This window comes from Narcine bancroftii, chromosome 4 (assembly GCF_036971445.1).
Source record: "Narcine bancroftii isolate sNarBan1 chromosome 4, sNarBan1.hap1, whole genome shotgun sequence".
Taxonomy (NCBI): domain Eukaryota; kingdom Metazoa; phylum Chordata; class Chondrichthyes; order Torpediniformes; family Narcinidae; genus Narcine; species Narcine bancroftii.
Window position 1 is genome coordinate 2,460,114 of NC_091472.1, and position 23,111 is coordinate 2,483,224.

The 23,111-nt window shown below is 53.8% G+C and overlaps 2 protein-coding genes across 4 annotated transcripts in view; one reads left to right on the forward strand and one right to left on the reverse strand.

The window, feature by feature from the left end:
* The window catches only part of LOC138760278 (stathmin-4-like), a 106,233-nt gene extending 99,865 nt beyond the window's left edge, over positions 1 to 6,368 (forward strand). For 2 of the 3 annotated variants that reach the window (XM_069930637.1, XM_069930639.1), the window contains one exon: positions 6,224 to 6,368. In XM_069930637.1, coding sequence (XP_069786738.1) covers positions 6,224 to 6,283 — 60 coding nt within the window. In that variant the 3' untranslated portion in view covers positions 6,284 to 6,368. The remainder of the gene's footprint in view (positions 1 to 6,223) is intronic. The other variant, XM_069930638.1, reaches the window with a different exon arrangement.
* LOC138760279 (uncharacterized) overlaps positions 1 to 23,111 on the reverse strand; it is a 154,535-nt gene that overhangs the window by 76,570 nt on the left and 54,854 nt on the right. The window contains exon 3 of the mRNA XM_069930641.1: positions 8,655 to 8,841. Coding sequence (XP_069786742.1) covers positions 8,655 to 8,841 — 187 coding nt within the window. The remainder of the gene's footprint in view (positions 1 to 8,654; positions 8,842 to 23,111) is intronic.

Sequence of the window (23,111 nt, forward strand, 5' to 3'; positions counted from 1 at the left end):
GCTTCAATGGGTCTGATCCCGGGAGTGAAGGATGGGACGGGGACAGGGGCTTCATTGGGTCTGACCCTGGCCGTGAAGTATGGGACGGGAGAGGGGCTTCACTGGGACTGACCCTGGGAGTGAAGGATGGGACGGGAGAGGGGCTTCACTGGGACTGACCCTGGGAGTGAAGGATGGGACGGGAGAGGGGCTTCATTGGGACTCACCCCAGGAGTGAAGGATGGGACGGGAGAGGGGCTTCACTGGGACTGACCCTGGGAGTGAAAGATGGGGCGGGAGAGGGGCTTCACTGGGACTGACCCTGGGAGTGAAGGATGGGATGGGGACAGGGGCTTCACTGGGACTGACCCTGGGAGTGAAGGATGGGACGGGAGAGGGGCTTCACTGGGACTGACCCTGGGAGTGAAGGATGGGACGGGAGAGGGGCTTCACTGGGACTGACCCTGGGAGTGAAGGATGGGACGGGAGAGGGGCTTCATTGGGACTCACCCCAGGAGTGAAGGATGGGACGGGAGAGGGGCTTCACTGGGACTGACCCTGGGAGTGAAGGATGGGACGGGGGACAGGGACATCACTGGGACTGACCCTGGGAGTGAAGGATGGGACGGGAGAGGGGCTTCATTGGGACTCACCCCAGGAGTGAAGGATGGGGCGGGAGAGGGGCTTCACTGGGACTGACCCTGGGAGTGAAAGATGGGGCGGGAGAGGGGCTTCACTGGGACTGACCCTGGGAGTGAAGGATGGGATGGGGACAGGGGCTTCACTGGGACTGACCCTGGGAGTGAAGGATGGGACGGGAGAGGGGCTTCACTGGGACTGACCCTGGGAGTGAAGGATGGGACGGGAGAGGGGCTTCACTGGGACTGACCCTGGGAGTGAAGGATGGGACGGGAGAGGGGCTTCATTGGGACTCACCCCAGGAGTGAAGGATGGGACGGGAGAGGGGCTTCACTGGGACTGACCCTGGGAGTGAAGGATGGGACGGGGGACAGGGACATCACTGGGACTGACCCTGGGAGTGAAGGATGGGACGGGAGAGGGGCTTCATTGGGACTCACCCCAGGAGTGAAGGATGGGACGGGAGAGGGGCTTCACTGGGACTGACCCTGGGAGTGAAAGATGGGGCGGGAGAGGGGCTTCACTGGGACTGACCCTGGGAGTGAAGGATGGGATGGGGACAGGGGCTTCACTGGGACTGACCCTGGGAGTGAAGGATGGGACGGGAGAGGGGCTTCACTGGGACTGACCCTGGGAGTGAAGGATGGGACGGGAGAGGGGCTTCACTGGGACTGACCCTGGGAGTGAAGGATGGGACGGGAGAGGGGCTTCATTGGGACTCACCCCAGGAGTGAAGGATGGGACGGGAGAGGGGCTTCACTGGGACTGACCCTGGGAGTGAAGGATGGGACGGGGGACAGGGACATCATTGGGACTGACCCTGGGAGTGAAGGATGGGACGGGAGAGGGGTTCACTGGGACTGACCCTGGGAATGAAGGATGGAACGGGCGAGGGGCTTCACTGGGACTGACCCTGGGAGTGAAGGATGGGATTGGAACAGGGGCTTCACTGGGACTGACCCTGGGAGTGAAGGATGGGACGGGAGAGGGGCTTCACTGGGACTGACCCTGGGAGTGAAGGATGGGACGGGAGAGGGGTTCACTGGGACTGACCCTGGGAATGAAGGATGGAACGGGCGAGGGGCTTCACTGGGACTGACCCTGGGAGTGAAGGATGGGATTGGAACAGGGGCTTCACTGGGACTGACCCTGGGAGTGAAGGATGGGACGGGAGAGGGGCTTCACTGGGACTGACCCTGGGAGTGAAGGATGGGACGGGGGACAGGGGCTTCACTGGGACTGACCCTGGGAGTGAAGGATGGGACGGGAGAGGGGCTTCACTGGGACTCACCCCAGGAGTGAAGGATGGGACGGGAGAGGGGCTTCACTGGGACTGACCCTGGGAGTGAAGGATGAGATGGGACAGGGGCTTCACTGGGACTGACCCTGGGAGTGAAGGATGGGACGGGACAGGGGCTTCACTGGGACTGACCCTGGGAGTGAAGGATGGGACGGGAGAGGGGCTTCACTGAGACTGACCCTGGGAGTGAAGGATGGGATTGGAGAGGGGCTTCACTGGGACTGACCCTGGGAGTGAAGGATGGGACGGGAGAGGGGCTTCACTGGGACTGACCCTGGGAGTGAAGGATGGGACGGGAGAGGGGCTTCATTGGGACTCACCCCAGGAGTGAAGGATGGGACAGGAGAGGGGCTTCACTGGGACTGACCCTGGAAGTGAAGGATGAGATGGGACAGGGGCTTCACTGGGACTGACCCTGGGAGTGAAGGATGGGACGGGACAGGGGCTTCACTGGGACTGACCCTGGGAGTGAAGGATGGGACGGGAGAGGGGCTTCACTGAGACTGACCCTGGGAGTGAAGGATGGGATTGGAGAGGGGCTTCACTGGGACTGACCCTGGGAGTGAAGGATGGGACGGGAGAGGGGCTTCACTGGGACTGACCCTGGGAGTGAAGGATGAGATGGGACAGGGGCTTCACTGGGACTGACCCTGGGAGTGAAGGATGGGACGGGACAGGGGCTTCACTGGGACTGACCCTGGGAGTGAAGGATGAGATGGGACAGGGGCTTCACTGGGACTGACCCTGGGAGTGAAGGATGGGACGGGACAGGGGCTTCACTGAGACTGACCCTGGGAGTGAAGGATGGGATTGGAGAGGGGCTTCACTGGGACTGACCCTGGGAGTGAAGGATGGGACGGGAGAGGGGCTTCACTGGGACTGACCCTGGGAGTGAAGGATGGGACGGGAGAGGGGCTTCATTGGGACTCACCCCAGGAGTGAAGGATGGGACAGGAGAGGGGCTTCACTGGGACTGACCCTGGGAGTGAAGGATGGGACGGGAGAGGGGCTTCATTGGTACTCACCCCAGGAGTGAAGGATGGGACGGGAGAGGGGCTTCACTGGGACTGACCCTGGGAGTGAAGGATGGGACGGGGGACAGGGGCTTCACTGGGACTGACCCTGGGAGTGAAGGATGGGACGGGAGAGGGGCTTCACTGGGACTGACCCTGGGAGTGAAGGATGGGATGGGGACAGGGGCTTCACTGGGACTGACCCTGGGAGTGAAGGATGGGACGGGGGACAGGGGCTTCACTGGGACTGACCCTGGGAGTGAAGGATGGGAAGGGAGAGGGGCTTCACTGGGACTGACCCTGGGAGTGAAGGATGAGGCGGGAGAGGGGCTTCACTGGGACTGACCCTGGGAGTGAAGGATGGGATGGGGACAGGGGCTTCACTGGGACTGACCCTGGGAGTGAAGGATGGGACGGGGGACAGGGGCTTCACTGGGACTGACCCTGGGAGTGAAGGATGGGACGGGAGAGGGGCTTCACTGGGACTGATCCTGGGAGTAAAGGATGGGACGGGAGAGGGGCTTCACTGGGACTGACCCTGGGAGTGAAGGATGGGACGGGAGAGGGGCTTCACTGGGACTGACCCTGGGAGTGAAGGATGGGACGGGAGAGGGGCTTCATTGGGACTCACCCCAGGAGTGAAGGATGGGACGGGAGAGGGGCTTCACTGGGACTGACCCTGGGAGTGAAGGATGGGACGGGGAACAGGGGCTTCACTGGGACTGACCCTGGGAGTGAAGGATGGGACGGGGGACAGGGACATCACTGGGACTGACCCTGGGAGTGAAGGATGGGACGGGAGAGGGGCTTCATTGGGACTCACCCCAGGAGTGAAGGATGGGACGGGAGAGGGGCTTCACTGGGACTGACCCTGGGAGTGAAGGATGGGACAGGGAACAGGGGCTTCACTGGGACTGACCCTGGGAGTGAAGAATGGGACGGGAGAGGGGCTTCACTGGGTCTGACCCTGGGAATGAAGGATGGAACGGGAGAGGGGCTTCACTGGGACTGACCCTGGGAGTGAAGGATGGGATGGGGACAGGGGCTTCACTGGGACTGACCCTAGGAGTGAAGGATGGGACGGGAGAGGGGCTTCACTGAGACTGACCCTGGGAGTGAAGGATGGGACGGGAGAGGGGCTTCACTGGGACTGACCCTGGGAGTGAAGGATGGGACGGGGGACAGGGGCTTCACTGGGACTGACCCTGGGAGTGAAGGATGGGATGGGGACAGGGGCTTCACTGGGACTGACCCTGGGAGTGAAGGATGGGACGGGGGACAGGGGCTTCACTGGGACTGACCCTGGGAGTGAAGGATGGGAAGGGAGAGGGGCTTCACTGGGACTGACCCTGGGAGTGAAGGATGAGGCGGGAGAGGGGCTTCACTGGGACTGACCCTGGGAGTGAAGGATGGGATGGGGACAGGGGCTTCACTGGGACTGACCCTGGGAGTGAAGGATGGGACGGGGGACAGGGGCTTCACTGGGACTGACCCTGGGAGTGAAGGATGGGACGGGAGAGGGGTTCACTGGGACTGACCCTGGGAATGAAGGATGGGACGGGAGAGGGGCTTCACTGGGACTGACCCTGGGAGTGAAGGATGGGACGGGGGACAGGGGCTTCACTGGGACTGACCCTGGGAGTGAAGGATGGGACGGGAGAGGGGCTTCACTGGGACTGACCCTGGGAGTGAAGGATGGGATGGGGACAGGGGCTTCACTGGGACTGACCCTGGGAGTGAAGGATGGGACGGGGGACAGGGGCTTCACTGGGACTGACCCTGGGAGTGAAGGATGGGAAGGGAGAGGGGCTTCACTGGGACTGACCCTGGGGGTGAAGGATGAGGCGGGAGAGGGGCTTCACTGGGACTGACCCTGGGAGTGAAGGATGGGATGGGGACAGGGGCTTCACTGGGACTGACCCTGGGAGTGAAGGATGGGACGGGGGACAGGGGCTTCACTGGGACTGACCCTGGGAGTGAAGGATGGGACGGGAGAGGGGCTTCATTGGGACTGATCCTGGGAGTGAAGGATGGGACGGGAGAGGGGCTTCACTGGGACTGACCCTGGGAGTGAAGGATGGGACGGGAGAGGGGCTTCACTGGGACTGACCCTGGGAGTGAAGGATGGGACGGGAGAGGGGCTTCATTGGGACTGACCCCAGGAGTGAAGGATGGGACGGGAGAGGGGCTTCACTGGGACTGACCCTGGGAGTGAAGGATGGGACGGGGGACAGGGGCTTCACTGGACTGACCCTGGGAGTGAAGAATGGGACGGGAGAGGGGCTTCACTGGGTCTGACCCTGGGAATGAAGGATGGAACGGGAGAGGGGCTTCACTGGGACTGACCCTGGGAGTGAAGGATGGGATGGGGACAGGGGCTTCACTGGGACTGACCCTAGGAGTGAAGGATGGGATGGGAGAGGGGCTTCACTGAGACTGACCCTGGGAGTGAAGGATGGGATGGGAGAGGGGCTTCACTGGGACTGACCCTGGGAGTGAAGGATGGGACGGGAGAGGGGCTTCACTGGGACTGACCCTGGGAGTGAAGGATGGGACGGGAGAGGGGCTTCATTGGGACTCACCCCAGGAGTGAAGGATGGGACAGGAGAGGGGCTTCACTGGGACTGACCCTGGGAGTGAAGGATGGGACGGGACAGGGGCTTCACTGGGACTGACCCTGGGAGTGAAGGATGGGACGGGAGAGGGGCTTCACTGGGACTGACCCTGGGAGTGAAGGATGGGACGGGACAGGGGCTTCACTGGGACTGACCCTGGGAGTGAAGGATGGGACGGGGGACAGGGGCTTCACTGGGACTGACCCTGGGAGTGAAGGATGGGAAAGGAGAGGGGCTTCACTGGGACTGACCCTGGGAGTAAAGGATGGGACGGGAGAGGGGCTTCACTGGGACTGACCCTGGGAATGAAGGATGGAACGGGAGAGGGGCTTCACTGGGACTGACCCTGGGAGTGAAGGATGGGACGGGAGAGGGGCTTCACTGGGACTGACCCTGTGAGTGAAGGATGGGACGGGGGACAGGGGCTTCACTGGGACTGTCCCTGGGAATGAAGGATGGAACGGGAGAGGGGCTTCACTGGGACTGACCCTGGGAGTGAAGGATGGGACGGGAGAGGGGCTTCACTGGGACTGACCCTGGGAGTGAAGGATGGGACGGGGGACAGGGGCTTCACTGGAACTGACCCTGGGAGTGAAGGATGGGACGGGAGAGGGGCTTCACTGGGACTGACCACTGTGTCTATAACAGCCTTCTAATGACTGGTTATTTTATTCCAGGACAGGCGTGCAGAGGAGGTCCGAAGAAATAAATGTCTCGGAGCCAACGCAGAACGATAGAGAAACCAGGATTTGGGCAAATCCGGTTAAAGCTTCTCGTCGAGGGTTTATTTGTAAATATTTAAATCAGAACAATAAAGGAAGCCAGAGAGAGTTGACAGAGTCTCTGTTATGACACCTCAACTAATGCCAGCTCCAGTCCTCATTCACATTCGTCTGTCTAGACCTGGTCCTGGTCTGGTCCGATCCTGGACAAAACAGTCCAGTATTCTACCCAGACTGGACTGGCTTTGCCTGATCCCCGTTTAGTCAAGTCTGGTCTAGGTCTAGACAGGTCCAGTCCTTGCCTGGTCTGTTATGGACTGATCCTTTCCAGTTCTGTATTGTCTGGCCCTAAGTGCAGTCATGCCCCGGCAGTTTTGTCCATTTCAGGTTTGGTCCAGTCCAGTACATCCAGCGATATCAAATTCTGCTCTGGTATGTCTTGGCACAGTCTGGTCTGATGGTGACCTAGGTTCCAACTCATTGCTGTCACCAGGATCCAGGTATTGATGGTGATCCCAGTTCAGGAACGAACAACCTCACAGACAGGCCTGTCTGATCTGCTCCCACGTTGCCAGCCACAACACCCTCTCCTCACTGATAAACTGGACCTCTCTGATCAACTACAACACCTCGATGCTGCAGGACAGGCCAGTACTCTTCACTCTGCTCTGCTCCCCATCCCAGCTTACCCTTCCCCCCGTGCCCACCTTGTCCCATCTCATCCTTCCCCTGTGCCCACCCCGTCCCAACTCACCCCACCCTGTCCCAGCTCACCCTTCCCCGTACCCACATCCGTCCCAACTCACCCAACCCTGCCCCAGCTCACCCTTCCCCCCATGCCCACTCCATCCCAGCTCACCCCACCTTGATCTCTCAACCCTGTCCCAACTCACCCCACCCTCTCCCAGCTCACCCTTCCCCCTGTGCTCACCCCATCCCAACTCACCCTACCCTGTCCCAGCTTATCTCCCCACTGTGCCCACACCCCTGCCCTGTCCCATCTCACCCCACCCCGTCCCAGCTCACCCTTCCCCCGTGCCCACTCTTGTCCCAACTCACCCCACCCTGTCCCAGCTCATCCTTCGCCCCGTGCCCACCCCGTCTCAGCTCACCCCACCATGATCCCTCAACCACATCCCAACTCACCCCACCCTGTCCCAGCTCACCCTTCCCCTTGTGCCCACCCCATCCCAGCTCACCCCACCCAGTCCCAGCTCACCCTTCGCCCTGTGCCCACCCCATCCCAGCTCACCCCACCCTGATCCCTCAACCCCATCCCAACTCACCCCATCCTGTCCCAGCTCACCCCCATCCAGGCTCAACACCCAAGGCCACCTTCTCACTATCCCAGCCCGCCTTCAAGGTCACACCTCCCGAGCTCTCACCCCACCTTTCAAAGCTTAACCCCCACTGAGCTCTACCCATCTGAACTTCACCTACCCCCTCCAGAATTCACCCACCCCCTCAAGATCAACACCCCTAAACTCTCACACTCACTTTCCCTCGAGCTCTTGCCGCCAAATACCCCCACCTGAGCTTTCCCACCCTGAGCCCTCACCCCCACAAGCTCTCCCTCCTCTCCTAAGCTCACAAAAAGCCAGCCCACGCACTCTCCTCACAGCGAAGAACCTAGATAGGGATCGGGCAACCCCTGCAGGCGAAGCCGCAACACTCCTGCTCCCAGATCCTCATCCATCCAGATCGTTGGCTCTGCTTCTATACCTACAGACGCTGCCCGACCTACCAAGTGTTTCCACAGCAACGGGTCACATTGCAGAGGCTGGAGTCCATGCAACAAAGAACTTGTCCGGCTGAGCTGCATGTGCGGAGGGAGGATTCGGGTTTGAACGAGAGGACAGGTGTCAGTCGTCGGAGCTGAGATGGGGGGGGAAGAGGCACCAATAACAAACCACTGGAGGAAGGGTATCCAGGAAAGAAACTGTTGATTTTGGGGGCTGGAACTCAGGACAGAGAGTTGTTGGGGGGGTGGGCAGCTGCGGGAATGGGAGAGGCAGTGTTATTGTGAGGCAGAGAATAAGTCAATCAGGAGAACAGGAGGATCTCTCCTGATGATACCTGCTCCCCAACACTATCCCCCTCCCACACACCTCGCCACCATCTCACCTCCCTCCACAGTCTCTGGTCCTGCACATCACTTCTCTGAAACCTGAGCTCACAGCCACCCTCACAAAAATATACCCCCCCCCCCGCCCACACACACACACACACACACACACACACACACACACACACACACACACAGACGTGCGCACGCACACAAATACACTCTCCACGTGCACGCACACAAATATATCCCCCCCACACATACCACACTCCGCTGACCACTGTCGGTTCCACTGTTGAGGTGCGTGGCGGAGAATCTCACCTGGTCCCCTAACTCCAGCTCCGTAGCCAAAAGAGTCCAACAGCTCCTCTACTCCCTGCGAAGGCTGAGGAAAGTCCATCTCCCACCCTCCATCCTCACTATATTCTACAGAGGATGTATGGAGGGCCGCCTGCACAACTGCATCACCGCCTGGTTTGGAAGTTGTACCCCCTCGGACCACAAGACCCTGCAGAGGAGAAAGAAGTTAGTGGAAAAGACTATTGGGGGGTCTCTTCCTACTATGAAGGGCATCGACAACACTCAATGCAGGCAAAAGGCAATAAACATTGTGAAGGTCTCCACACACCCCTCACGTAAACTGTTCCCCCTTCTGCCATGTGGTAGGACTCGGGCCCTTACGTCTAGATTGGGCAACAGTTTTTACCCCCAAGCCATCAGGCTCCTGAATTCCCAGAACATGTGGGGATAGGGTACCATGGACTGTTACTGTACCCACACAGACACAGGAAGAACATACAAACTCCCTACAGGCATCGCAGGATTCGAACCCCTGTCCTGATCACTGGCATAAAGGCGTGGCACTAAACAGTGTTTTTGTTCTCTCTGGATAGTTCATGTTGTATTCCTGTTTTGATCTGTGTGGTGTGGGGCTTTGCAAAGCGTTTACAATTTCATTTTGTCTTCAGCTATTCACTCAGACATGTGCCCCACACAGTGAGATCCACACCCTTCCACCCACAATCCCAAACTGATCCACAAGTGAGACACACCCAGAACCACACCACCGCACACACCCCCACACCCACTACACCCACAGATCCTGACACACCCACACACACTGATACACTACCCTCGCACACATTCACACACACCCATTCAACCGCACACACACGTACACCCACAAACCTACACTCACACAATGCCCAAACACATACCCCCACAGACACATGTGTACAGACAGAATCCCTTGACATAGCCACATGCACACTGCCACACACGGGACTTTTTTTTTGCCTTTTGGTGGTAAAGATTCACTGCCATTTAATTATTCTTAATTATAGAACCAGAGAACATTACAGCACAGATACAGGCCCCTTCGATCCTTCTCGTCTGTGCCAAACCATTGATCTGCACCCAGTCCACACACCGCCCAACCATTTACCTGTACAAATTCTTCTTAAATGTTAAAATTAACCCCACATTCACCATGTCAGCTGGCAGCTCGTTCCACACAAGTTCCCCCTCATGTTTCCCCTAAACTTTTCCCCTTTCACCCTTAACCCATGTCCTCTGGTTTGTGTCTCACCCACCCTCAGTGGAAAAAGCCAACCTACATTTACTGTCTATCTCCCTTGCAATTTTAAATACCTCAATCAAATTTCCCCTCATTCTTCTCTGCTCCAGGGAATAAAGTCCGTACCTGTTTAACCTTTCCCTCTAACTCGGTTCCTGAAGTCCAGGCAACATCCTAGTAAATCTTCTCTGCCCTCTTTCTAGCTTATTGATATCCTTCCTGTAGTTCGGTGACCAAAACTGCACACAATTCTCCAAATATGGCCTCACCAATGTCTTATACAACTTTACCATAACATCCCAACTCCTGTACTCAATACTTTGATTTATGAAGGCCAATATGCCAAAAGCTCTCTTTCGGGGAATTATGTATCTGTATTCCCAGATCCCTCTGTTCTACCGCACTCCTCAGTGCCTGACCACTCACTGTGTATGTCCTTTCTTGGTTCCAAAATGCAACACCTCCCACTTGTCTGCATTAAACTCCATCTCCCATTTTTCAGCCTATTTTTCCATCTGGTCCAGATCCCTCTGCAACTTTTGAAAACCTTCCTCACTGTCCACAACGTCTCCAATCTTAGTTCCATCAGCAAACTTGTTGATCCAATTGACCACATTATCATCCAGATCATTGATATAGATGACAAACAACAATGGTCCCAGCACCTATCCCTGAAGCACATCACTAGATACAGGCCTCCAGTCTGAGAAGCATCATCCACCACTACTCTCTGGCTTCTCCCGTCCAGCCATTGACAAATACAGTTCATTATTTCACCATACCTCGCTTCTGAACCTTCCTGACTAACCTCCCATGTGGGACCTTGTCAAAGTCCACGTGGACAACATCCACAGCCTTTCCTTCATTAGCCTTTCTGGTAACTCTGTAAGATTGGTTTAACATGACGTACCACACACAAAGCCATGTTCTATCCCTAATCAGTCCCTGGCTATCCAAGTACTTATATATTCATTGTCCTTGGACATCTTCCAATAATTTATCGACTACTGGCATCAGGCTCACCAGCCTATCATTTACAGGGTTAATTTTGGAGCCTTTTTGAGGTGGGAGTTGGATTTAGGATTAACGATTGATGAGTGGTGTTGATCCAACTGCAATTATTAATGCGCAGTACAGGCTGGTACAACTTTCTACACCAGCTGTACCTGACGCCGCAAAAATTGAAGAGATCTAAACCAGAATTATCAGACCAATGTTTTAAATGTGGCATTGAGACAGGAACCTTTGTGCACGCAACCTGGACATGTACCAAGGTGCGACTCTTCTGGGTGGAACTGGGCCAAGCCCTGGAAAAAACAATGGGTGAAGAAATAGGACCCAGAGTTGTTCCTGTTGGGAAACTTAATGGATGTAAGACTCATGATAAACTTGGCCAAATTTCAAATCCAATTTGTAATGATCACATTGGCAGTGGTCAGGAAGTGCATAGCGGTTATCAGGAAATCCGACTCCTGCCTGAGCATCATGTGTTGGAACACGGAAACAGAAAGCTGGTTCCCCTGGAGAAAATTACTTACAACTTAAGGAAAAAGTGGAACACTTTTGTGAAAATTTGGCAACCATACTTAAATTCCACAGGAGCACGATTGTAGTGTGGACCATCGGGCCTCGCTGCTCTACTCCCCTCCCCCCTGTTTATCCCTCAGTCGGTTGGGGGAGGTCCCATCCCATCCAGGTAAAGTCAAGGGAAGGAAACAGCCTGAGCTCTGGCCATGGTGTTGTGACAAATTCATAAACCCCTGATAAATGTTTTATATCCTTGTGTGTAATTGTGGTTAGTTAAGTTTTAAGTGGAGGATGTAAAAGGGTGGGGGGGGGGGGGGGGGGAGGGGACAGAAAAAGATTGAACTCTACTGAACATTTTGTATAAAACTGACAATTGTAAATTGTAGTCATTATTGATATTGTTAAGATTGACACAAATAATGTTTGAGTTTGGAAAATCATAAAATATTCAAAAACATTTTGGAGCCTTTGTGAAACAACGGAACAACGTGAGCTCCCCTCCGATCGTCACCTGTGGCTGAGGATGTTGTAAATATTTCTGCCAGAGCCCGTCATTTCTACACCAGCCTCCCTTGAGATCTGAAGGAATATCTTATCAGGCCTCTGGGGATTTATCCACCCATATTTCCTTTAAATTAAAAAAAATTAAATGTAGACATACAGCACAGCAACAGGCTCTTTTGGGCCACGAGTCCTTGCCATCTAATTACACCCAATTAACCTACACACCCCAGTACATTTTGAAGGGTGGGGGGGGGGGGGGGAAACCACAGAGAACGTACAAACTCTTTACAGACAGCTCGGGACTTGAACCCAGATCCCGATCGCTGGCGCTGTAATGGCATTGTGCAAAATGCTATGCCAACCATGCCGCCACAGACAGGAGGCACCTCCGCTTCTTTAATCTGTGTAGGTTGCAGGACCTTACTGCTTGTTTTCCGTACTTCCCACGACTCTGTGCCTGCTTCCTCAGGGAATACTGATGCAAAAAAAATTAAGATCTCCCCATCGCACCTGTCTCCAGATATAGCCAACCATTCTGATCTACAAGAGGACCAATTTGTCCCTTACAATCCTCTTGCCCTTAGTGTATGAGATGAAGCCATAAGGCCCTAAGACTGCAGAGCAGATGTAGACCACTGAGCCCTTAGATTTTCCCTCACCTTGTCTGCCAAAGCAACCTCATGTCTTCTTCTGGCCCTGCTCATGCCTGCAACAGTGCGGATCCAACACCCGTGTGCCAGGGACACGGTGATGAAGCGCTGGGGTTGCCGGGACATTGAGGGTGGCTGGAGTAACGAGCTATTTCTAGTCTGGCTGGCCAGCTGTGCAGGAGTGCAACCAGGGCAGTTTGTCTGGGCCAGGGCTGCCATCCGCAAGCTGCTGCCTCTCACAGCACCATCCTCCTGGCCGATGGATCTCGGTGTGGGCTGCCTTTGGCCCCCTCTGTATGTGAGGTGGCTGCTGAGTTCACATCCAGAGGTCTCCAGAACCCTTCCTAGCACCTCGTGATAACATCAATCTACTTACTCATTGCAGATTGAAGGTGGAAACATACTCATTTGGTCTCTGAGTGGGTGCTGTGATGTCAGTAGTGGGGTGAGCCACCGACCATCCAGAACTGGGTCACCTCCATCCTGACACACTTTTCCACCACCACCACTCTGTGCTGAGTCTGCCTTCCCGTGACTCGCGCTTGCCCATTTCCATGATCAGCAGGGGCTCCCTGCTCCCCACCTGCCCCTGAGCGCCACGCCCCCGTCCCTTCCACCTCCCCCCCCCCCCCCCCCCATCATCCCAGTACCAAGGGCAGCCAGTCAGTGGTGGAACATTCCCCTCTATTCCAACACCCTGAAAACTGCACGGCACTAACCAATAGGTGGAGCGAGTGGCCACCCTACATGGCACTAAGCGAGCAGGGCATCGGGCGAACTGAAGTCACTGGGCCTCAGGGGCATGCTGTCCAGTGGGTGGAGTCAGGCCTCGCCCAACGGCAGGTGCTGATTGGTCATGAGACTATAAGATATAGGAGCAGAAATAGGCTATTAAGCCCATTGAGTCTGCCCTGCCATTTATTCATAAGCCAATCCATTTCCCCACTCAGTCCCACTGCCCGGTCTTCTCCCCATAACCTTTGATGCCCTGGCTAATCAAGAACCTATCAATTTCTGCCTTAAATACTCCCAATGACCTGGACTCGTGGAAAAAGATTCCACAGATTCCCTTCCCTCTGGCTAAAGAAATTCCTCCTCATCTCCGTTCCAAGTGGCCACCATTCAACCCTGAAGTTATGTCATCTTGTCCTAGACTCTCCCACCGTGGGAAACAACCTTTCGACATCTATTCTGTCCACACATTTCAACATTCAAAATGTTTCAATGAGATTGCCCCCCCACTCCCATTCTCCTAAATTCCAATGAGCACAGGCCAGGATCTGTCAAACACTCCTTGTAGGATAACCCTTTCAATCCCATAATCAGGAGTCGATCATCCCAGTCCCAGGAGATCTTGCCTGGTGGGGTTCTCTGTGGAAGTAACAAGCAGGACAACAATGGAGAGTCGGTGGACGCTGTTGATTTGGATTTTCAGAAGGCCTTTAATAAGGTTCCACACACGAGGCTGTTCAACAAGATTGGAGCCCATGGTATTACGGGAAGTGTAAATTGAAGATTGGCTGTCTGGTAGAAGGCCAAAGCAAAGTTGAATCTCCTCTGTCTCTCCCCCCCCACCCCCCCCCCCCCCCACTCTCCCCCACTTCCTGGAACTGCATGCAGTTCTCACCTACGTCTTGAACCCACCCACCTTCCATGCTCAACCCCCTGTGCAATATGAAGGCCAGTGTGCCAAACCCTTTCTTCTCTGCTCTGTCCATTTTCAGGGAACTATGCCCCCCAAGGTCTCCTTGTTCTACAACATGCTCCAGAGTCCAACCAAGGCTACCTCAACCCACTCTTTCACATCCAGTGAAAAGGCTACATCTGCAAGCCATTCTGGAAGTCAGTGCATACACAGAACAACAATCACACATCATGTAGAATGCAGTTACAGAGAGAGATCAGTAATGAACAGAGCAAGGCCTTTGTGCGTCTTCTACCACCGTTGCTCTTCTGTGTAATTTTTAATTTAGATATTGAGCACAGTAACAGATCCTTTCGGCCCACAATCCTGTGCTGCCCTAATTACACCCAATTGACGTGCTATCCCTGTTATGTTTTGATGGGTGGGAGGAAACAGGAGCCCCTGGGGGAAACCCACGCAGTAATGGGGAAGAAGTACAAACTCCTTACAGATAGCGCGGGATTTGAACCTGCGTCACTGGTGCTGTAACCGTTAACTGCTTCCCTAACAGTACTGCCCAATATATTTTGTGAGGTGTCTGAGGAGATTTGATATGTTCACTGAAGAGTCTCTAAAACTTCTACAGGTGGTCCATGGAGAGAATTCTGGCTGGTTTTACCTCGCCTGGTACAGAGGCGCCAACTCTCAGGGCAAGAATAAACTGCAGAGGGTTGTTAACTCAGTCTGTGACATCACGGACACCAGACTTCACTCCATCGAGGACTTGTGAGGCAGTGTCTTAAGAAAGCAGCCTCTATCCTCAAAGACCCCACCACCCAGGCCAGGTCCTCTTCACTCTGCCACCATCGGGGAAAAGGTATAGGAGCCTAAAGACGAGCCCTCAGCGGCACAAGGACCGCTTCTTCCCCGCTGCCATCAGGTTCCTGAATGATCAATGAACCCCAGCCATGGCCTCACTTTGACTTTTCGTGCACTAGGTTAATTTATTCTGGTCAGGTGGTTTATATACACATTTGCCCTGTAACGCTGCTGCAAAACAACGAATTTCATGTCTTGTTCATGACAATCAATTCTAATTCTGATTCTAACACTCATGCAATTTTCTTGCTTGTACTCCCAGCTGCCTGTCTCTTGCATGGCTGATCCACACACTTGTTTTCTATACCCTGGTCATGAGGATGAGAAGCATTAGCGCCACTGCCCCAGCATCTGGGTACATTACTGACCTCGGGCGCTGTGTGCGTGCTTGGAGTTTGCATGTTCTCCCTGTGACTGAGTGGGTTTCCTTCAGATGCTCCGCTTCTCCCCCACCCCCCCCCACCCCACACGTGTGGATGGGAAAGTTAAGTGACAGCAATAAACTCCAATGGAATTTCAGGCGATTCGGTACACCACCAAAGACTCTTGCAAATTGCTGCAGGTGTACTGTGGACAGCATTCTGACTGGTTGCCGCACTGACTGGCACGAAGGTGCCAATGCACAGGACAGGAAAATCGTGCAGAGTTGTGAAATCGGCCTGAGCCATCATGGGCTCCAGTCTTCAATTCATTTAGGAAATCAAGAAAGCAGCCTCAATCCTCAAGGACCCCAACCACCCACACCATGCCCACTTCTCATTGTTACTATGGTGAAGGAGGTCCAGGAGCCTGAAGATGAACACCTAACAGTACAAAAACAGCTTCTTCCCCTCCGCCATCAGATTTCAGAACAGACAAGTAAATCACAGACACAACCTCACTTTCTCTTTTTGCACTAGTTTTTCTTTTAAAAAGAACAGGAGTTGGGATGTTATGGTAAAGTTGTAGAAGACATTGGTGAGGCCAAATTGGGAGTATTATGTGCAGTTTTGGACACCAAACGACAGGAAGGATATCAATAGGAGAGAAAGAGTGCAGAGAAGATTTACTAGGATGTTGCCGGGACTTCAGGAACTGAGTTACAGGGAAAGGTTAAACAGGTTAGGACTTTATTCCCTGGAGCGGAGAAGAATGAGGGGAGATTTGATAGAGGTATTTAAAATTATGAGTGGGGTAGACAGAATAAATGTAGGCCTGTAGCATCTGCTATACACAGAAACACACCACTGAACCGCCCATGGCGCGTGCTGTGGCCTAAGCCATGAGCCCCGACGACGCCATCTTCTGCAGCTGCCCTGCCAGCGTTCTGGTACAAACGGGGTTGGTTCGCTTACAGAGATATGCACCACCACACAACACCCCCCCCCCCCACTCCAAGAACCAGCTTACGCATTTTGCCACTTGGGCGGCTGACCCCTCCATTTAGGCGGCCCAGTCTGCATGGGTTGGTCTAAGTCTATGTGCACCGGCTTCAGTCGGTCGACTGTGAATAGTTCCTCCCTGCCCCCAAAGTCCAGGGTAAAAGTCTTTCCTGATCAATGGAGGACTTTTTACGGGCCCTCGTACAGTTGCTGCAGGGGAGCTCGGGTGTGGGCCACACCGGATGAACACAAGCTCTGTTGAGGCCAGCTCTTTGGTGACGTTGGCCAGGTGCTTGCTGTGGGGGGTGGGTGGTGGGGGTGCCAGCGAGGCGAGTCTATTGCGGATGTCCGCAAGAAGGGCCAGGGTCTCACCTCCAGATTCAGCACCCGCTCTGAAAAACTCCCCTGGTAGCGACAGCGGTGCACCATAGACGAGTTCTGCGGATGACTCCTGGAGGTCTTCTTTTGGAGTCGTTCGAATGCCAAGCTGGACCCACGGCAGCTCTTCTGTCCAGTTGGTTCCTTTTAGCTGTGCCATGAGAGCCGCCTTGAGGTGCTGGTGGAAGCGCTCTACAAGTCCATTCGCTTGGAGATGATAGGTCGTGGTGTGGTGGAGCTTTATTCCCAGTTTGCCAGATGCACCCAGAGGGCAGAGATCTGGATGCCCCTGTCACTGGTCATGTGGGCTGGAACACCGAAATGAGCGACCCAGTTAGTGAGCAGGGCTCTGGCGCAGGACTTGGTGGAAGTGTCCTCGATGGGATTGGCTTCTAGCCACCTCGTCGCCCGGTTGACCACAGTCAGCAGTTAGTGGGCATCCCTGGACACTGGTAGTGGGCCCACTATGTCAATGAACCTCCTGGCTGGCGAGTCAAAATGTTGTACCGGGGCTCTGATATGGTGCTGGACTTTGGAAGCTTGGCAACGTGTTCAATTCCTCGCCATCTGGGCCACTTGTTTTTTTAATTTGTGCCAGATGAAACGTTCCACCACCATGCGTACCGATGTCTTGACTGAGGGGTTGGCCAGGTCGTGAATCATCCAAAACGCATCCTGCCTCCACTGTTGGGGGACTACTGTTGTGGCGAGTTGGTCAAGACATTGCACAGGACCTTGTCGTGTTGCCTGGCAGCTTCAGGTCCTTGAGGCACAGGCCGGTGATGGCAGTTCGGAAGGCCTGCGCCTCTTTGTCGTCCCTCTGGGCCTGAGATAATTGGGCATAGTTCAGGCCAGAGGACAAATTGTGGATGGTAGGTCTGGAGAGCATGTTGGCAACGACATTGTCCTTACCCGCCTGATGTCGGATGTCAGTGAACTTCAAGATTTGGAAAGATGTCACTGCTGGTGGACCAACTAGGGATCTTTAGCCATGGCGAGGGCATGAGTAAGCGGCTTGTGGTCCATGAAGGCAGTGAATGGTCTTCCCTCCAGGAAGTAGCAGAAGTGCCTGATTGCGAGGTACAAGGCCAGAAGCTCCCTGTTGAACGTGCTGCACTTCAACTTGGGTGGTCGGAGGTGCCAGCTGAAGAATGCCAGGGGGCACCACTGCCCATCAATCTCTTGCTCAAGGACACCCCCAATGGCCGTGGTGGGTGCGTCCACCGAGGGTGCTATGTGGGGAAGTGGTGGAAGAAGTTGACCGTCCCGGTGAACTCCTGCAGGACCAGGTGTCTGGCCTGGGGAACTGTAGTCTGTCCTAACCTTGTCTCGCGACAGTGCTGGCTCATCTGCGGTGTGCACAGATGGGTCTTGTGCCCATTGTGATATCGACTGGCGATGAAGATGTTGTTGTGATAGATGAACACAAAGTCCAAGTCTCTACCCACTTCAACCATGAGTCGCTGGAACAATTGGGCTGCATTCTTCAGGTTAAAAGGAATCTGCGGGAATTCGAAAAGGCCGTACGAGGTAATGTAAGTGATTTTGCCAATATCATTCGGATGTACGGGGATTTGCTGGTTGCCCCTCACCAAGTCGACCTTGGAGAAAACTTTGGCGCCGCATAAGTTGGCCGTGAAGTCCCGAATGTGGGGGATGGGATAATCAGTTGTTGAGCACGGGCGCCAACCCCCAGAGGCCTTTGGGACCATGTTCAGGGGAGAGGCCCAGGGGGTGTCCAATCTGCGGACTATGCCGAGTTCCTGGAGGTGGGAGAACTCCTCTTTTGCTAACTGCAGCTTCTCTGGTGGCAGTTGTCTGGCCTTGGTGGGAATGGAGGGCCCTGCGTGGCAATATGGTGACAGTCGCTGTGTTGGGGCTTGGTGGCAGTGAACTCATCTAGGATGTGGGAGTACTCATTTCTGGGCGTACAGACGGTCGCTATCCCTGGGCTGTGCGTGCTGGATGGCTCGAGTCGGAGGGTCTGGAAGGTATGAGCGTGCACGAGCCTCTTGCCCTTCAGGTCGACCAGCAGGCTGTGTGCTCTGAGGAAGTTGGCTCCTAACAGAGCTGTTCTCACGGTGGCCAGTAGGAATTTTCAGAGGTATTTATCCTGCCCGAGATGAACCTGAATAGTCAGTGTGCTGAAGGTCTTTATGTCAGTGCCGTTCGCTGCCCATGGGGTGGGGCCTCGTGCTTTTGTGCAGGATTCAAGGGCGCTCGGGGGCAGCACACTCAACTCTGCTCTGGTGTCCACCCTAACCCTAACCCTTGTCGACCACGTGTAAGAGGCTGTTCGTGTGGCCAGCTGTTGCAGCCATCAGTGGCGGCTGGCTTGGTCATTTCCCTGGTACAACCAGGGTTGGCGGCAGTTGCGGGCTTGGGCTCCCCATCGTTGGTGATAGAAACACCAGGTGGATTGGTGCTCCTCCATCCTCTGTCTGGGGGTAGCTGTGGTCGGCTGGGTCTAGGGTGGGCGACCTGGTTCATGACGGCCTCATTCTCTTATTTAGTTTGCCACATCGCACGGGCTGCGACCTTCCTGGGGTCCGAGAAGTCCTCATCCTCTAGTAGGAGTTGCATGTCCTCTGGCATCTGTTCAAGGAAGGCTTGCTCAAACATCAGGCAGGGTTTGTGACCTTCTGCCAGTCGAGCATTTCATCCATCAAGGTGGGCTGGGCTCTGTCTCCTAGGTCGTCGAGGTGCATTAGCCTGGCCACAAGGTGCCGATGGGAGAGACTGTAGGTGCCGAGGAGGAGGGCTTTGATCGTTGATCAGGTCGTCCTCTCTAACCGTGGTTTCCTCGTCGAGGGTGCTCACCACATGGTAGGACATGGTGGACTCCGAGGTAATCTGCCAAAGATGAAACTGCAACTCGGCCTGCCCGAACCACGTGTGGGCCAATGGGTCCAAAGGGGGGGGGGTTTCACGGAGACGGTGCTAATTGCCAACGAATCCATGTTGGGAGACCCGATAATGTCTAGACTCTGCGGGGTCACCAATGTAGCGGCAGCTCCAACACAGAAAACACCACTGGACTCAGTAAAACTGTTTATTTGAATTTCACACGCGATCCTTTAAGGCCCACGGGAGTTCCGCCCCACGCAATGGTGATGTCATCCCGTTGCCTGGGGCACGAGCTGTGGCCTATGCCACGAGGCAATGAGCAAGCCCCGATGGTGCCATCTTCTGCAGCTGCCCCGCCAGCGCAGTGGTACAAACGGGGCCGGTTCACTCACAGAGATGTGCATTGCCACAGGCCAGCTTTATCTACTGAGGGTAGGTGAGATACAAACCAGAGGACATGGTTTAAGGTTGAAAGGGGAACATTTTAAGGGGAACATGAGTGTGGAATGAGCTGCCAGCTGAAGTGGTGAATGCGGGCTGAATTTTAACATTTAAGAAGAATTTGGACAGGTACATGGCTGGGAATGGTGTGGAGGAGTATGGACTGGATGCAGGGCAATGAGACAAGGCAAAAAAAATGGTTTGGCACAGACTAGAAGGGCTGAAGGGGCTGTTTCTGTGCTGTAATGTTCTATGGTTCTAAATCTTGTATTTATGGAATTGTAATTTATAGTAATTTTGCGCCTTTTTCTGCACAACACTGCTGCCACAAAACAATTTTCGTGACATATCATCAGGTTTGACAATAAAGCTGATTCTGCTGTATTTAAGTGGGAAAAGGAACCTTTGAAGAGTTGTGGGGAATATGTTGAAGGGGTACTGGGAGAGGAGGTGGGACTGACGGGGGGTGGGGGGGCGTTAGATCCACTGCGGAGGAGGTTGACTGGGATGATTCCAGAGATGAGGGGGTTAGCCCTTGTACCATGAGCAGAGACTGAATCTCCTGGGCCTGCACTCACTGAGATTCAGAAGAATGAGAGGGGATCCCATCCAAACATCAAATTATGAAAGGGAGAGACAGGAAAGAGGCAGGTAAGTTGCTTCCATAGGCAGGTGAGACTAGAACTACGGATGTAGCCCAAAAATCCGGGGGAGGCTATTGAGAACATTGAACCTTACAGTACGGTACAGGCCCTTTGGCCCACGATGTTGTGCTAACCAACATAAACCTACTCAACAAACTAAGCCATCCCTCACACCCATGACCCTTTATTTTACTTTTATCCATGTGCCTAAGGGTCTTTTAAATATCCCTAATGTTCCAGCCTCCACCAGCAGCCCTGGAAATGCATTCCAGGCACCCACAACTCTCTGTGTAAAAAAAAATTACCCCTAATGTCTCCCTGAACTTTCCTCCCCTCACCTTAATCAGATGTCCTCTAGTATTTTCCTGGGGAAAAATAAGCTGGCTGTCCACCCTTTCTATGCCTCTCAGAATCTTGTGGACCTCTATCAAGTCTCCTCTCATCCTTCTTCGCTCCAAAGAGAAAAGTCCCAGATCTGCTAACCTCGCCTCATAGACTTGTTTCCCAATCCAGGCCACATCCTGGTGAATCTCCTCTGCCCCCTCTCCACAGCTTCCACATCAGGTGACCAGAACTGAACACAATACTCCAAGTGTGGGCTCCCCAAAGTTTTTTTGAGGTGCATATTTACCTCATTTACTTTGGAGGGAGATGAGTGGGAAATTGCTTCTCCCAGACAGAGTGAATCTATGGAAGTCTCTGTCTATGGAAGCAGGAGAGGCTGCCTCATTCAAGATCTTTAAAACACCGTGTTTGTGTGGTTGTGATGCTATGGGTCATGGGGAACAGGAACTGAGTCCACGGCCATGTATGGTTGTATGGCGAAGCAGGCTTGAGAGCCAGATGGCCGACTCCTGCTCGTTTCATATGAATGTTCTGCTGGGACTCAAGTGGACTTGATGGGCTGAATGGCCTCTTTCCTCTTCCATTAGTTTATTTCTTTTGTTCTTAAATGCAAATTCTTTCCAGTGACCATCTTGTTAAGTTTCCAGGTTTGAAACCCCTGCCACGTGGCATCAGCTTTTGCTGATCATTGTGTGCCAGCCCTCTCTGGCTTCACTTGAAAATTACTTACCTTCCCCTGAGAACAACATTAAACCGCACACTCCCCGATAAGGATTTCCTTGCAATTGACGTGCATCCTCCCTTACTGCCCCCTTCATGGGAACTTTCACTGTAAACCCCACATGTCCTTCAACAGCAAATGATGACGTTCTGCCAGAATCCTGTGGTATTCTGAAGATGTTTTCTCTCTCTCCCTCTTTTTCCATCCCCTTCCCTCTCACCCTCTTCCCATCCCATCTCCCTTCTTTCCCTGATGCCCTTTTTCTCCTTCCCTCTCTCATTCTCTCTCTCCCAATCACTGAATAGTGAAGCCTGTCTGTGGTTGTAAACCAATGAGACTGCGTGAATGACTCCCTTCACTGTTAATCGTATCACTGTTTCTACTTTAATATTTTCCAAAGATCACCGTTACCTGGAAGTGAGAGGAATGGAGCATTTTTATTTGTTCATCAAGTAGTGAAGTTTACTGTGGTTATCCTGCCAGAATGTTCCAATCTAGTTTAATGGCCCTTGTGGAGGTACTGTGAGAACATTCTGGCCAGATCAAAGTGGCCTGATGGGCTCACATGTCAAAGTGTGAAGGGAACGCACTCAGTTAATTAGGACAAGAGGGCACAACTTCAGGATTGAAGGGTGTCCGCTTGGAACAGAGATGCGGAGGAATTTATTCCGCCAGAGGGAGGGGAATCTGTGGAATTTGTTGCCACAGGGGGTTGTGGAGGCTGGGTCATTTAGTGTATTTAAGGCAGAGATTCTTGTTTAGCCAGGGCATCAAAGGTTATGGGAAGAAGGCCGGGGAGTGGGAAAATGGATCAGCTCATGATTGATTAGTGGAGCAGACGATGATAAACCATGACGATGGTGCTGTGGAGTGGAAGAAGGTCCAGAGCATGAGTCATGGTCTGGAGGACAGTTTAGAATGTTGGGCATTTCATAAAGGAATGAACATTCCAAAGGCAGCCAGAAGGATCCGGACCAAGCCAATGGTTCCTCTCTCTGCAGCAACACAAGACAACTTTGAATTTTGTGCTCCCTCTCTCTCTCTCTCTCTCTCTCTCTCAAAGATCTTTTAGCTTCAGTTTACCAAACAAACTGAATTTTGTTTATGATCTTTGCTTCGGTTGAGATCGAAGTTTTGTGAGTCTTGTGTGTTTTGTGTTTGTTTTGTGTCTAAGTTTTTCTGTGGGCTGATAGGACTAAGACTTTAATTGCATATGTTATATTTAGGCTGGGGAATTTATTCGTTTTACACTGTTATAGAGATTTGCGTAGTAACCAGTGG